Genomic DNA, 10807 nt, shown 5'->3' with positions numbered 1-10807 from the left:
CCCCTCCAGCAGCAGACCTTCGTTTTTTTCTCCAGGAGTGAGGTGGAAAAACCCTACATCACCTTCTTGGATTCTTATTACCCAAGTTACTAAGAATATTACCAGTGGCATACAGGGAGCTTAGCCAATGAGCGGTCAGAAAAGGTGTTTCCTCTGTAGTTCACACCAATCCCCAGCTCGGTCCCTGCCCAGGCCTAAAGCCTTAGGCTGGGCGTTAGGCCTGGGCAGGGGACCCTCAGCCCCGTGCGATCGCCGGCTCCACCCCTGTCTAGGCCTCAGGCCTCTGGCTGGGGCGTTAGGCCTGGGAAGGGGACCCCCAGTCCGCTCCAATTGCCTGCCCAGGCCTAAGATCTCTGGCCGGGACCTTAGACCTGGGCAGGGAACCCCCAGCCCCGGGCAATTGCCAGCTATGCCCCTGCCCAGGCCTCAGGCCTCTGGCCAGGGCATTAGGCCTGGACAGGGGACCCCAGCCCGCCCTGATTGCCTTCCCAGGCCTCAGGCCTCTGGCCCCGGCCTTAGGCCTAGACAGGGGACCCCCAGCCCTCTCCAATCGCAGGCTCCGCCTCTGTCCAGGCCTCAGGCCTCTGGCCGGGGCCTTAGGCCTGGGCAAGGGACCCCCAGCCAGCTCCGATCGCAGGCTCCGCCCCTGGTGTTTCCTCTATAGTTCACACCAATCCCCGGCTTGGCCCCTGCCCAGGCCTAAGGCCTTAGGCTGGGCATTAGGCCTGGGAAGGGGACCCCCAGTCCGCTCCAATCACCTGCCCAGGCCTAAGGCCTCTGGCCCGGGCCTTAGGATTGGGCAGGGGACCCCCAGCCTGCTCCGATCGCAGTCTCTGCCCCTGCCCAGGCCTCAGGCTTCTGGCCGGGGCAATTGCCGGCTCCACCTCCCTGGGTGGCATCTGGCTCTGCCCACCCCGCCTCCCCGGTCCCTGATCTGCGGCCCAGATCCCGAGGGCGGCGTCTGGCGCTCCCTGCCCCACCTGCAATATGCAAATTTAACAGCCATCTTTGTTGGGTTAATTTGCATACTCTTCTGATTGGCTGGTGGGTGTAGCAAAGGTACAGTCAATTAGCATCTTTGTCTTTTATTAGTGTAGATTTCATTTAACACATTCCAACAGGGCAGTCTCCTCCTGCCAGGCATTAAATCAAACACTAGATCTATGAAGAACACGATGGCATGCCTGCCCCTCGGGGAGTGTAGAGATGAAAATAGACACCTAACCAAACAATTACAAGCAGGTTCAGCTCCTGTTTGAAAGGCAGGATGTTGTAAAGTAATGGATGAGTGAACTGCAATGTTGTATGACAAAAGCAGGAATTGAAGTTCAAGGAAAACTCTCAACTTAACTCCCTAAGTTGGGTCCCCAAAATCCAATGTAAGACATGGGGTTGTGAGATTACAAAATTAATGAAATGACCAGAGTGAGCCCTTGTGTAGTTAATGGGCTGGGAGTTCCAGGATTCTGGGAGTGAGTTTTCAGTCACGTTATTCCCAAATTTACATGTTATCAGAATGTGTTATTGTGGGAATTTACAATGTATGCAAGACACCAGGATATCAAGGAAGGCTTCATCCAGATAGGGACATTTAAGTGTGGCCTTGAAGGATGAGTAGGAGTTTGCCAGATGGAGAACTTGAGAGGAAAGCAAGGTGTGCTTGGGGGACCTGTGGTTTGGAATAGTGGTGGAGGGGCAAGGATGGAGAAGCAGGAGATGAAACAGAACATGTCAGCAGTAGCCAGAGCACAGGAGGATGGGGCTGTGGGAGCCTAACCTTTGGTTTATCCTGACAGCACTGGGAAAGTTCCCAAGGTTTTTATTTTTCTTTCCTTTTATTGTTATGAATCTTTTAAATCACTATTTATTCTTATCTGAATCATGCAGAAGATCAGAGGGCCTGCTTTTGTGCGTGCCTTGGTGATAGGAAACCCCCCAGGGCTGGGTTCTAGAACACTCCCTCTGGCATCAGTGGGCAATGCATTGGAGGGGCAAGGCCAGCAGCAGGGAATTCAGAGTTGAGTGCAAAAGTCCAGGGGAAAGATGACCAGGGCCTTCAGATGAGAAGGAAGGAACGGCAACTATGATTTATGGAGGACAGGGAAGTTCAAGGGAGAGGTTAACCTTGCCCCCAGCAGCCAAAGCCGTGCAACAAGAAGGCCCTGGAGAGTGAACAGTACACAGCTCAGAGAGAGAAAGCCCACTGGGCTAATGGAGTAACTTACGTGGGCAGGTTACCATGAGCTGTTCCCAATCTCAGCTCTTCTCTGTGGTCACCTAGAGGAACCCAGGCTCTACCTCTGAAATTCTGATTCAGTAGGTTTGGGGACAGAGTCTAGGATAAATATCCTTATATAACTCCCCAGGTGATGCAAAACGGCATAGGTGAGCCAAGAGAATGGCTCATAGTGGACAGCTTATGCCCAGTGATGGCCAGGGAGAGGCCTGGCAGGACAGGACCCTGCAAACATGTGAGTGGCATACCCCAGCTGAAGCCCTGGTGCCTCTGCCTTTGCTTGATTGACAGGTGGCAGGAAATGTACAGGACCAGACTAGATGTTGACTTGCCTGATTGTCACCCTAAATCAGTGATGGTGAACCTTTTGAGCTTGGGGTGTATTTTGAAAAACCCTAACTTAACTCTAGTGCTGTGTCACATATAGAAATTTTTTGATATTTGCAACCATAGTAAAACAAAGACTTATATTTTTGATATTTATTTTATATATTTAAATGCCATTTAACAAAGAAAAATCAACCAAAAAATGAGTTTGCGTCACCTCTGACACGCGTGTCATAGGTTCACCATCACTGCCCTAAATGATCCCCCCAAGTAGAACGAGTGTGAGTCCTTTATGAGGGTGTTTTAAGATACACCAGTCACCATGGACTCTGTGTGCAATGGTCAGTGCAAGAATGGCCTAGTGCAAGTGGAAAGTACATGGACTTGGCATTTAGGCACTACTGTGGATACTCAGCTAAAACCCCGAAGAGCTGTGCAGCCTTGGGTATATGCCTTAACTTCTCTGGCAATCAATCATGCTTATCTCAACAAGGGGTAATAATGGTGCCTCTCTTAATGGGTTGTTGGGAGGATTAAATAAGACCATTAAGTCATTCAATAAAATTTGTTTAAAATGTATCTTTACTGTTGAAAGTATTACAGATGTCCCCTTTGTTTTTTCCCCATTAACCCCTGCAACCCACAGCCGCCCCTCCAGGTCTTCACCACACTATTGTCTGTGTCCATGGGCTATGCATATATGCATATAAGTTCCCAGGTTAATTATTTTTATTAAGGTATTATTATACATCAGGCACTGTTCTAGGAATTGGGACACTGAAATGAATAAAATAGATAAAAAATATATCTGTTCTCATGAAACTTCCATTGTAGCAGGGTAAGAAAAACAGTCAACAGTGAATGTACCAAAAACATAATATGTCAGATGGGAGGAGTGGAGACAGCAAGTATTAGACAACTCTTTGGGGATGTGTATATGTACAAAGCATGTGACAATGAGGATGTGTGATAAATCATGTTCACAGGGCCAAACAGCCAACAGTAAAGGATTGATGAAGATTAACTAAGGTAGTGTGTGATGCACAAGTGCCTGTCACTGTGTAGGTACTCAAAAGAGAGTATTTTTTGTTTCTTTCTCCCATGACCAATACCCCTCAGTCACACACACACACACGCATGCACACACGCACACACGCACACACACCACACACATACGTATAGCATCATCTCCTCTTTCCATGTTCAGGGTGGTGGCAGATTACATTCTTCTATCCGAATCCTTCTTCCCAGTCATCCCACAACTCTGTATCAACTGTATGGTCGCGGAGAGGAAACAAGTTTCTTGATGGAGATAAGAAATCAAAACATATGGAGGGTGCTTGTCCAGAGAGCATAAACGACTCTTCATGATAATATAGGAACTAAAGTCTCAAATTAAAAATGAAAGAAGGCAGGATGTAGCTTTTGCTGCTCTCCAACCACAGAGGAGATTCATTGTTATGCAATCACGGAGAATATTATGTTGATTGGCAAGAGCCTGGCTTTGTAGAAGGGACAAAATTCCCCACTGCTAATCTACAATGGAATTGTTCAGCGCCAGGCACAGCTTTAATAACATTGTTCTGGGCCACGTTGGATGTAAATATCCCACTCTTCATTTTGTAAGCAATCAAAGGGAAGTTTTATAGACGGGAGAGCATGAACGATTATAATATCTGTGCCAAGGAACACAGGGGCAAAATCGAAAAATCAAAGAACACTGAGCCTTAGAAAGGCTCCGCTTTGTGGCTTATCTCCCATCTCCTCTGTCTGTCCGGCAAGTTGTGCATCAGATATATTACAAAAGGCCACACTTTGAATGTTGCCCTTGACGTTATTAAAAAGCACAGCATTGGCAAATCAGACTGGAGGGGGAAAAACCGACTATTAAGTCTGGATACTGAGATAATCACCCTTCGTCTTGTCACAGTGCCTAGAATGATAAAGGAAGGAAAGGAACTCTTGCTTATTAAGCACCCACTATGTGCTGGATGCTTTGTCCCTGTCAGAAGTAGTATGACATCCCAACTAGGAGTGCCGAGCAATGGAACCAAAAAGACCTAGAGCAGTGATGGCGAACCTATGACACGCGTGTCAGAGGTGACACGCAAACTCATTTTTTGGTTGATTTTTCTTTGTTAAATGGCATTTAAATATATAAAATAAATATCAAAAATATAAGTCTTTGTTTTACTATGGTTGCAAATATCAAAAAATTTCTATATGTGACACAGCACCAGAGTTAAGTTAGGGTTTTTCAAAATGCTGACACGCCGAGCTCAAAAGTTTCGCCATCACTGACCTAGAGTCACAACCTAGCTCTTCCGTTTTCTAGCTGTGTGGCTTTGGGCAAGTTACTTAAGCTCTCTGTGCCTCTGTTTTTCCATCTGTAGAATGAGGATAATAGGTATCCCACAGGATGATTTTGATCTTTATGTAATCTGCACAATAGCCCTGTTATAGGTTGAACTGTGCCCCCACCAAAATATGTTGAAGTCCTAACCCCAGGACCTATGAATGTGACCTCATTTGGAAATAGGGTATTTCCAGATGAGGAAGTTAAGATGATCCAACATAACTGGTGCCCTTATAAAAAGGTGAAATTTGGACACAGGGACATAGAGGGAAAATGCCATGTGATGATGAAGGATTGGATGGTGCATTCCCAGCCAAGAAAAACACCAGAAGCTAAGAAGATACAAGGAAGGGTTGGTTTCCCTAAAAGTTTCAGAGAGATCATGGCCCTGCCGACACCTTGATTTTGGACTTCTAGCCTCCATAACTGTGAGACAAGAAGTGCCTATTGTTTTATGCCAGCCAGTTTGTGGTACTTTGTTACAGCAACCCTACCAAACTGATACACCCCTGCCATGGGAATAAAAAGTATTCTCGCCTGGTCAGCGTGGCTCAGTGGTTGAGCGTTGACCCATGAACCAGGAGGCCATGGTTCGATTCCCGGTCGGGGCACTGTTATACCCAGAGTTCGGGGTCCCCAATAATTCACCACCAGGGAGCCTTTTCCCATGCAAAAGCAAAGAGTCGTTTATTCAAACCCAGGTTTGGCTCCCGGTCTCTGTCGGACGCAGCGGTGAGACGAGAGAGCGTGTCCCAGGAGAACAAAGGTTATATAGGGCAAGTTATTCGGGTGGGCTTTAGGGGTGACGTGAGTTACAGAGATTGGTCATTTAGGTCAGAAGGGTCAGGAAGGGAAGTGACCAACACATTCTGAAGTTTAGAGCCATCCTCCACTATAGCCTTATTAGGACCTTAGCTGCATTTCTGGAGCTTCATTGGTCCACTCAGATAGTGATTGGGGGAGTTAGGACAATACCAGCATTCTTGTGGTCACTCTCAGAAAAAGGGGGAGGGGAGTGGCTTGTGCTGAGGGCCCAGCCTTGCAAGACAAGATAGAAGAGAGGGAGGAGAGTGTGTCTCTGCTCAGTCCTTGAAAAGGGAGGTGGGCGTGTTCCTGCTTTGTTCTTTCAGGCACATGCCCGGGTTGTGGGCTTGATCCCTGGTAGGGGTATGCATGAGGCAGCTGATTGGTGATTCTCTCTCATCATTGATGTTTCTACCTCTCTCTCTCTCCCTCTCCCTTCCTCTCTGAAATCAATAAAAATATTTTTTTTAAAAGTATTCTCATTTTTAGATGAAGAACTGAAGCTCAGAGAGGTAAAGTTTGTCTCCAGATCACTCATCTATAGGTGGTCGAACTGAGATTTGAATCTGGGCCACTCTGAGCCCATCTGCCCTCTCTGATCACTAGGTGGCCTCTCAGGAGCAGAGCTCAAGAAGAAAAGGGCCCTAACTGGTTTGGCTCAGTGAATAGAGCATCGGCCTGCGGACTGAAGGGTCCCAGGTTCGATTGCAGTCAGGGGCATGTACCTGGGTTGCGGGCACATCCCCAGTGGGGAGTGTGCAGGAGGCATCTGATCGATGTTTCTCTCTCATCGATGTTTCTAGCTCTCTATCCCTCTTCCTTCCTCTCTGTAAAAAAATCAATAAAATATATTTTAAAAAAAAGGAAGAAGAAAAGGGCAGTGAAGTTAGAACGAGCCCCAAAAATATATTTTTTTTAAAAAAAAAAAAGAAGAAGAAGAAAAGGGCAGTGAAGTTAGAACGAGCCCTATCATCACAACCAAGTCCTGGTGGAGGCACCTGGCTGGAGTGGTCTGATTATGAACAGTTCATTAAGTAAAGAGCAGTGAGTGTTGGAGAGTGACTTTTTAAAAAGAATCGACTTTTATTTATAGTGACATTCCAGTCATTAATTTTGAAGGAAGAAAGCCCAAAGCAGAAGCAGGCTCATTAAAAATTTGACATTAGTAATTTAATTAAATTGGGTCTTTGGGTCCTGTTGCTGAAAATGAACGGTTAGTTCTACACCAGTTCTCAGCCCATTCCCCCTTTTTGGCTCCCTCCCCTCACCTTAGCTTTCTTCTCCAAATGTTTACCTGACCAGCCCCTCCTACCCCCAGCACACACACACACACCCCACAGTCACTGCCTCTGCTGCAAGCCAGTAGAATGGGATTATGGGATGCCATATAAGCCAGCAGGAGGATCATGGGAAACAACATGGAAGCCAACAGGAGGATCATGGGTAATGCCAAGCAGGCCAGCAGCATGGGATCATGGGAAGCATTAAGGAAGCCAGCAGCCAATTATGGGAAATGCCAAGGAAACCAGCAGTGTGGGATTATGGGAAATGTTAAGCTATGCTAATGAACAGGCTGATGGAGGTAAATTCTTTTGTCTGGGTCATCTCACTTGTCAGAAGTAGAGAATGGGCAAGGAAGAGCTCTTCCTTAAGGTAACTCACAAAAACAGGCCTCTTGAGGGCGGGGACCTGCATTGTCTAATTCACTACTCCAAGCACAGTAGGCCCATAGTAAATTTTTGTTCCATGAAGGCATTAATATAAGAATGAATAACTCTCCCAAACAACTAGTTAATGAGTACACAACTATGTCCCTACAAGTGCCAGGCACTGTGGTAGACTCCCAGGATACCCCAGGGACCAGACCAGGCCCCTGCCCTCGTGGCATTATAGTCCAGGGGAATGATAACATCTGCCATTTTTTGAGCATCTGTCACGTGCTGGGCATGGTGCCAGGCATGCGTCCTTTATTATTGGTAACCTTCTCAGCCACTAGATAATTACTATCCTCCTTTCTCAGTTGAGGAACTAGAGCTCAGAGAAGTCACATGGCTCAAGACGGTGACAGCACCTGGTTTCAGACACAGTCCAAGCTGGTTTCAGTCTGACCTGTCAGCCTCTACACCTGAGCTGTCCTCCTAGAAGGAGAGGAGAAGGAGGAGGGAAAGCTCTCTGCAGGTTCTGAGTCCATTAGGGCTGGCAGAGGGGTTCCTGCCAGGTGTTCCTGGCAACATGGGCAGGAGGAGGGTACTGCAGGGCCTGGAGGCCCTCTAGGATCCAGGCTGGCCACCTCCACATCATCTCCTCCTCATCATTGCCCCCATCCTGCCTCTCACCCCAGGCTCCCCGAGCTCCTAGGCTACCTCTAGCCTCAAGGTCTTTGCACATGACATTTCCTCCCCCTGGCACACTCTGTGGCATAAGCTAGTAATTCTTACTAATCTCAGGGCTCATCATGGGTGGCACCTCTTCCAGGAAGCTGTCTCTGACCTACCTACACTGGGTTTGGTTGGTCCGCTGCCTGGTCCCTATCCCATCATAACACAACATACCATTATCCACCCACATCTTCCACTGAACTGGGAGCGTAGATTCGCTTATGTTGCATTTACTGTATACCAGACTCTGTCCCATGCCTTAACTCCATTTAATTCTCACAAAAACCCCATGAGGGAGGAAGGTACTGTTGTGATCACCATCTTACAAATGAGGAAACTGAGGCACAGAGAAATTGAGAGACTTGCTCAAGTTCCCATAGGCAATAAGCCATCAGGCAGGGATGCAAACCTAAGTACTGCGGCTCTCGAGTCTGTACTCAACACCACCCTGTTCTTCAGCCTCAGCAAATCATCGCCGGGGGAATTAATGGAGAGGTATTTGGATGGGAGTCTGGATGTGGTTGTGACCCCTTGTCCCAGCCCTTTGGGGTCATCCTGGAGTGGTGGGAGCATGACCTTCTGTGCACAGGCAGCTCCACTTCTGGGGAGAAAGGCAGAGGGTAGGGGGAGTTGGGTCAAGGTGAATGGCGACTCAGACACAGAGGAGCTGCACGCTCCCTCCCTCCTGATTGGGGGGTCACGAAGCTCTCGCACCCTCACCAAGACTGCTTCCCAGCTGGGGGTGCCTTTGTCTGAGGCGGTCACGAAGCTCTCGCACCCTCACCAAGACTGCTTCCTCTGGATAATAAGAGCACTTCCCAGCTGGGGGTGCCTTTGTCTGAGGTCGCACAGTGTACAGCGTGTTCTCCAGCTCCATTTTCTCAGTGGGATCAGTCGGGTCAGATCAAAACACAAGGCTCTTGTCTTCCCACCTCACTGCCTACACCAGCACTAATGACTCCTTCAGCTCCCCCAACCTCCTGGGCCAGCGTACCCCTCTGGCTGTGAGGACAGACACACATGAAAGAAAGCACATCTGGTTTAATGAGCAGCTACTCCATGCCGAGCTCCCTGTCCCTTCCATGGTGTTTCTGAGGAGTGTGGAGTCTGAAATCAGGGCAACCAAATCCAGGAGATTAAAGTGCTTCCCAGGGCATCTGGAGTGATGGGATGGAGGTACTCCACATCCAGGGCTGTGCAGGAGGAAAGGCAGGCAGCCGGGCAGTCTGTTCTAAGTCACAGGTGTGGCTCCTCCTTAGCGTGACCTCTGAGAGTGTTCTGGGACCAGGCGGCCTTGAGAGGGCCAACCCCTTCCCACAGGGGAAAGGAGACAGGCACGGGCGGGTCGTGCCCAGGGAGGTGCTGCTCTGAAGCAGAGTGTCAGGCTCGAGCCCCGCTCACGGCCCTGTGTCTCCCTCTCTCACAGTGCTCCCAAGTCACACGTGTGGAAACCCTGGGCGGCTGCCCAACGGCATCCAGCAGGGCTCCACCTTCAACCTGGGCGACAAGGTCCGCTACAGCTGCAACCCCGGCTTCTTCCTGGAGGGCCACGCCATCCTCACCTGCCACGCGGGCTCCGAGAGCAGTGCCACGTGGGACTTCCCCCTGCCCTCCTGCAGAGGTAGGTTCCAGGCCGGGTCCCGTGGGAGAGAATGCTGGAGCCTTCAGTGGGACCCCGTCTCCAGTGAGGGAGCTGTACCATCCACTCCAGCAGGGCCTGGGGTCCTCACTCTGGGAGCCCATGCCTGGGGGACCCCAGGCATTCTAGGGTCTTCTCATCCTCACCTGACCTCCTAGCCCTCAGGTGTGCACTCTCTCGCTCTCTTTCCCCTATATCAACAGTCTGCCCTCACCCCCTACCCTCCTGTCTCAGAGGAAACATGGTTTCTCTCCCCCTCACAGACCACCTCCTCATGTGCGTGGATCTCTCTCCCAGCTGCTTTCTTTCTGACCTCACCCTGGCAATTAGTTTTTCTCTTTCCTATAAACCCAACCCCTCCTCCTATTTAATGGTGTCCTCTCTGTCTACTGTGACTCAGTGGTTGAGCCTCGACCCATGAACCAGGAGGTCACAGTTCAGTTCCCAGTCAGGGCACATGCCCGGGTTGTGGACTCGATCCCCAGTGTGGGGCATGCAGAAGGCAGCCAATCCATGATTCTCCCTCATCACTGATGTTTCTAACTCTCTCTCCTCCCTTTCTCTCTCTGAAATCAATAAAAACATATTTAGCCCTAGCCGGTTGCTCAGTGGTTAGAGTGCCAGCCCACAGACTAAAGGGTCAAGGGCGTGTACCTGGGTTGCAGGCTCCATCCTGGGCCTTGGTCCAGGCAAGTGTGGGAGGCAACTAATTTCTCTCACGTGGATGTTTCTCTCTGTCTCTGCCCCTTCCTTCCACTCTCTTTAAAAATCAATGGAAAAAATATCTTCAGGTGAGGATTAACAACAGCAAAAACATAATAACACATGATCAGTTTTAAATAATCTTAGAAAATAACAGAAAAGAATAAAGAAGAAACAAAATGTATCTGTTTTAACCACGATTTTCATGTCTTTCCATTTTCTTTCAGGATATATATTATGAATAGGTACATAATTAAGATTATAATGCAGATACATGGTTTTTTATCCACCTTTTAAAATCTGGTGGTGCACCGCTGGGCCACCCAGCTTCCCTGTACTACCAGAAACGCCAGCATCATGAAAGC

The 10807-nt window shown here is 48.8% G+C and overlaps 1 protein-coding gene across 1 annotated transcript in view; it reads left to right on the top strand.

Moving 5' to 3' along the window:
• Positions 1-10807, top strand: part of LOC102261585 (CUB and sushi domain-containing protein 2) — a gene marked incomplete at its 3' end in the record, with an annotated part of 266048 nt that overhangs the window by 127582 nt on the left and 127659 nt on the right. The window contains exon 4 of the mRNA XM_005868672.1: positions 9528-9722. Coding sequence (XP_005868734.1) covers positions 9528-9722 — 195 coding nt within the window. The remainder of the gene's footprint in view (positions 1-9527; positions 9723-10807) is intronic.

This window comes from Myotis brandtii, unplaced genomic scaffold (genome assembly GCF_000412655.1).
Source record: "Myotis brandtii unplaced genomic scaffold, ASM41265v1 scaffold274, whole genome shotgun sequence".
NCBI classification, from domain to species: domain Eukaryota; kingdom Metazoa; phylum Chordata; class Mammalia; order Chiroptera; family Vespertilionidae; genus Myotis; species Myotis brandtii.
This window is presented reverse-complemented; position numbering and strand designations above follow the sequence as displayed.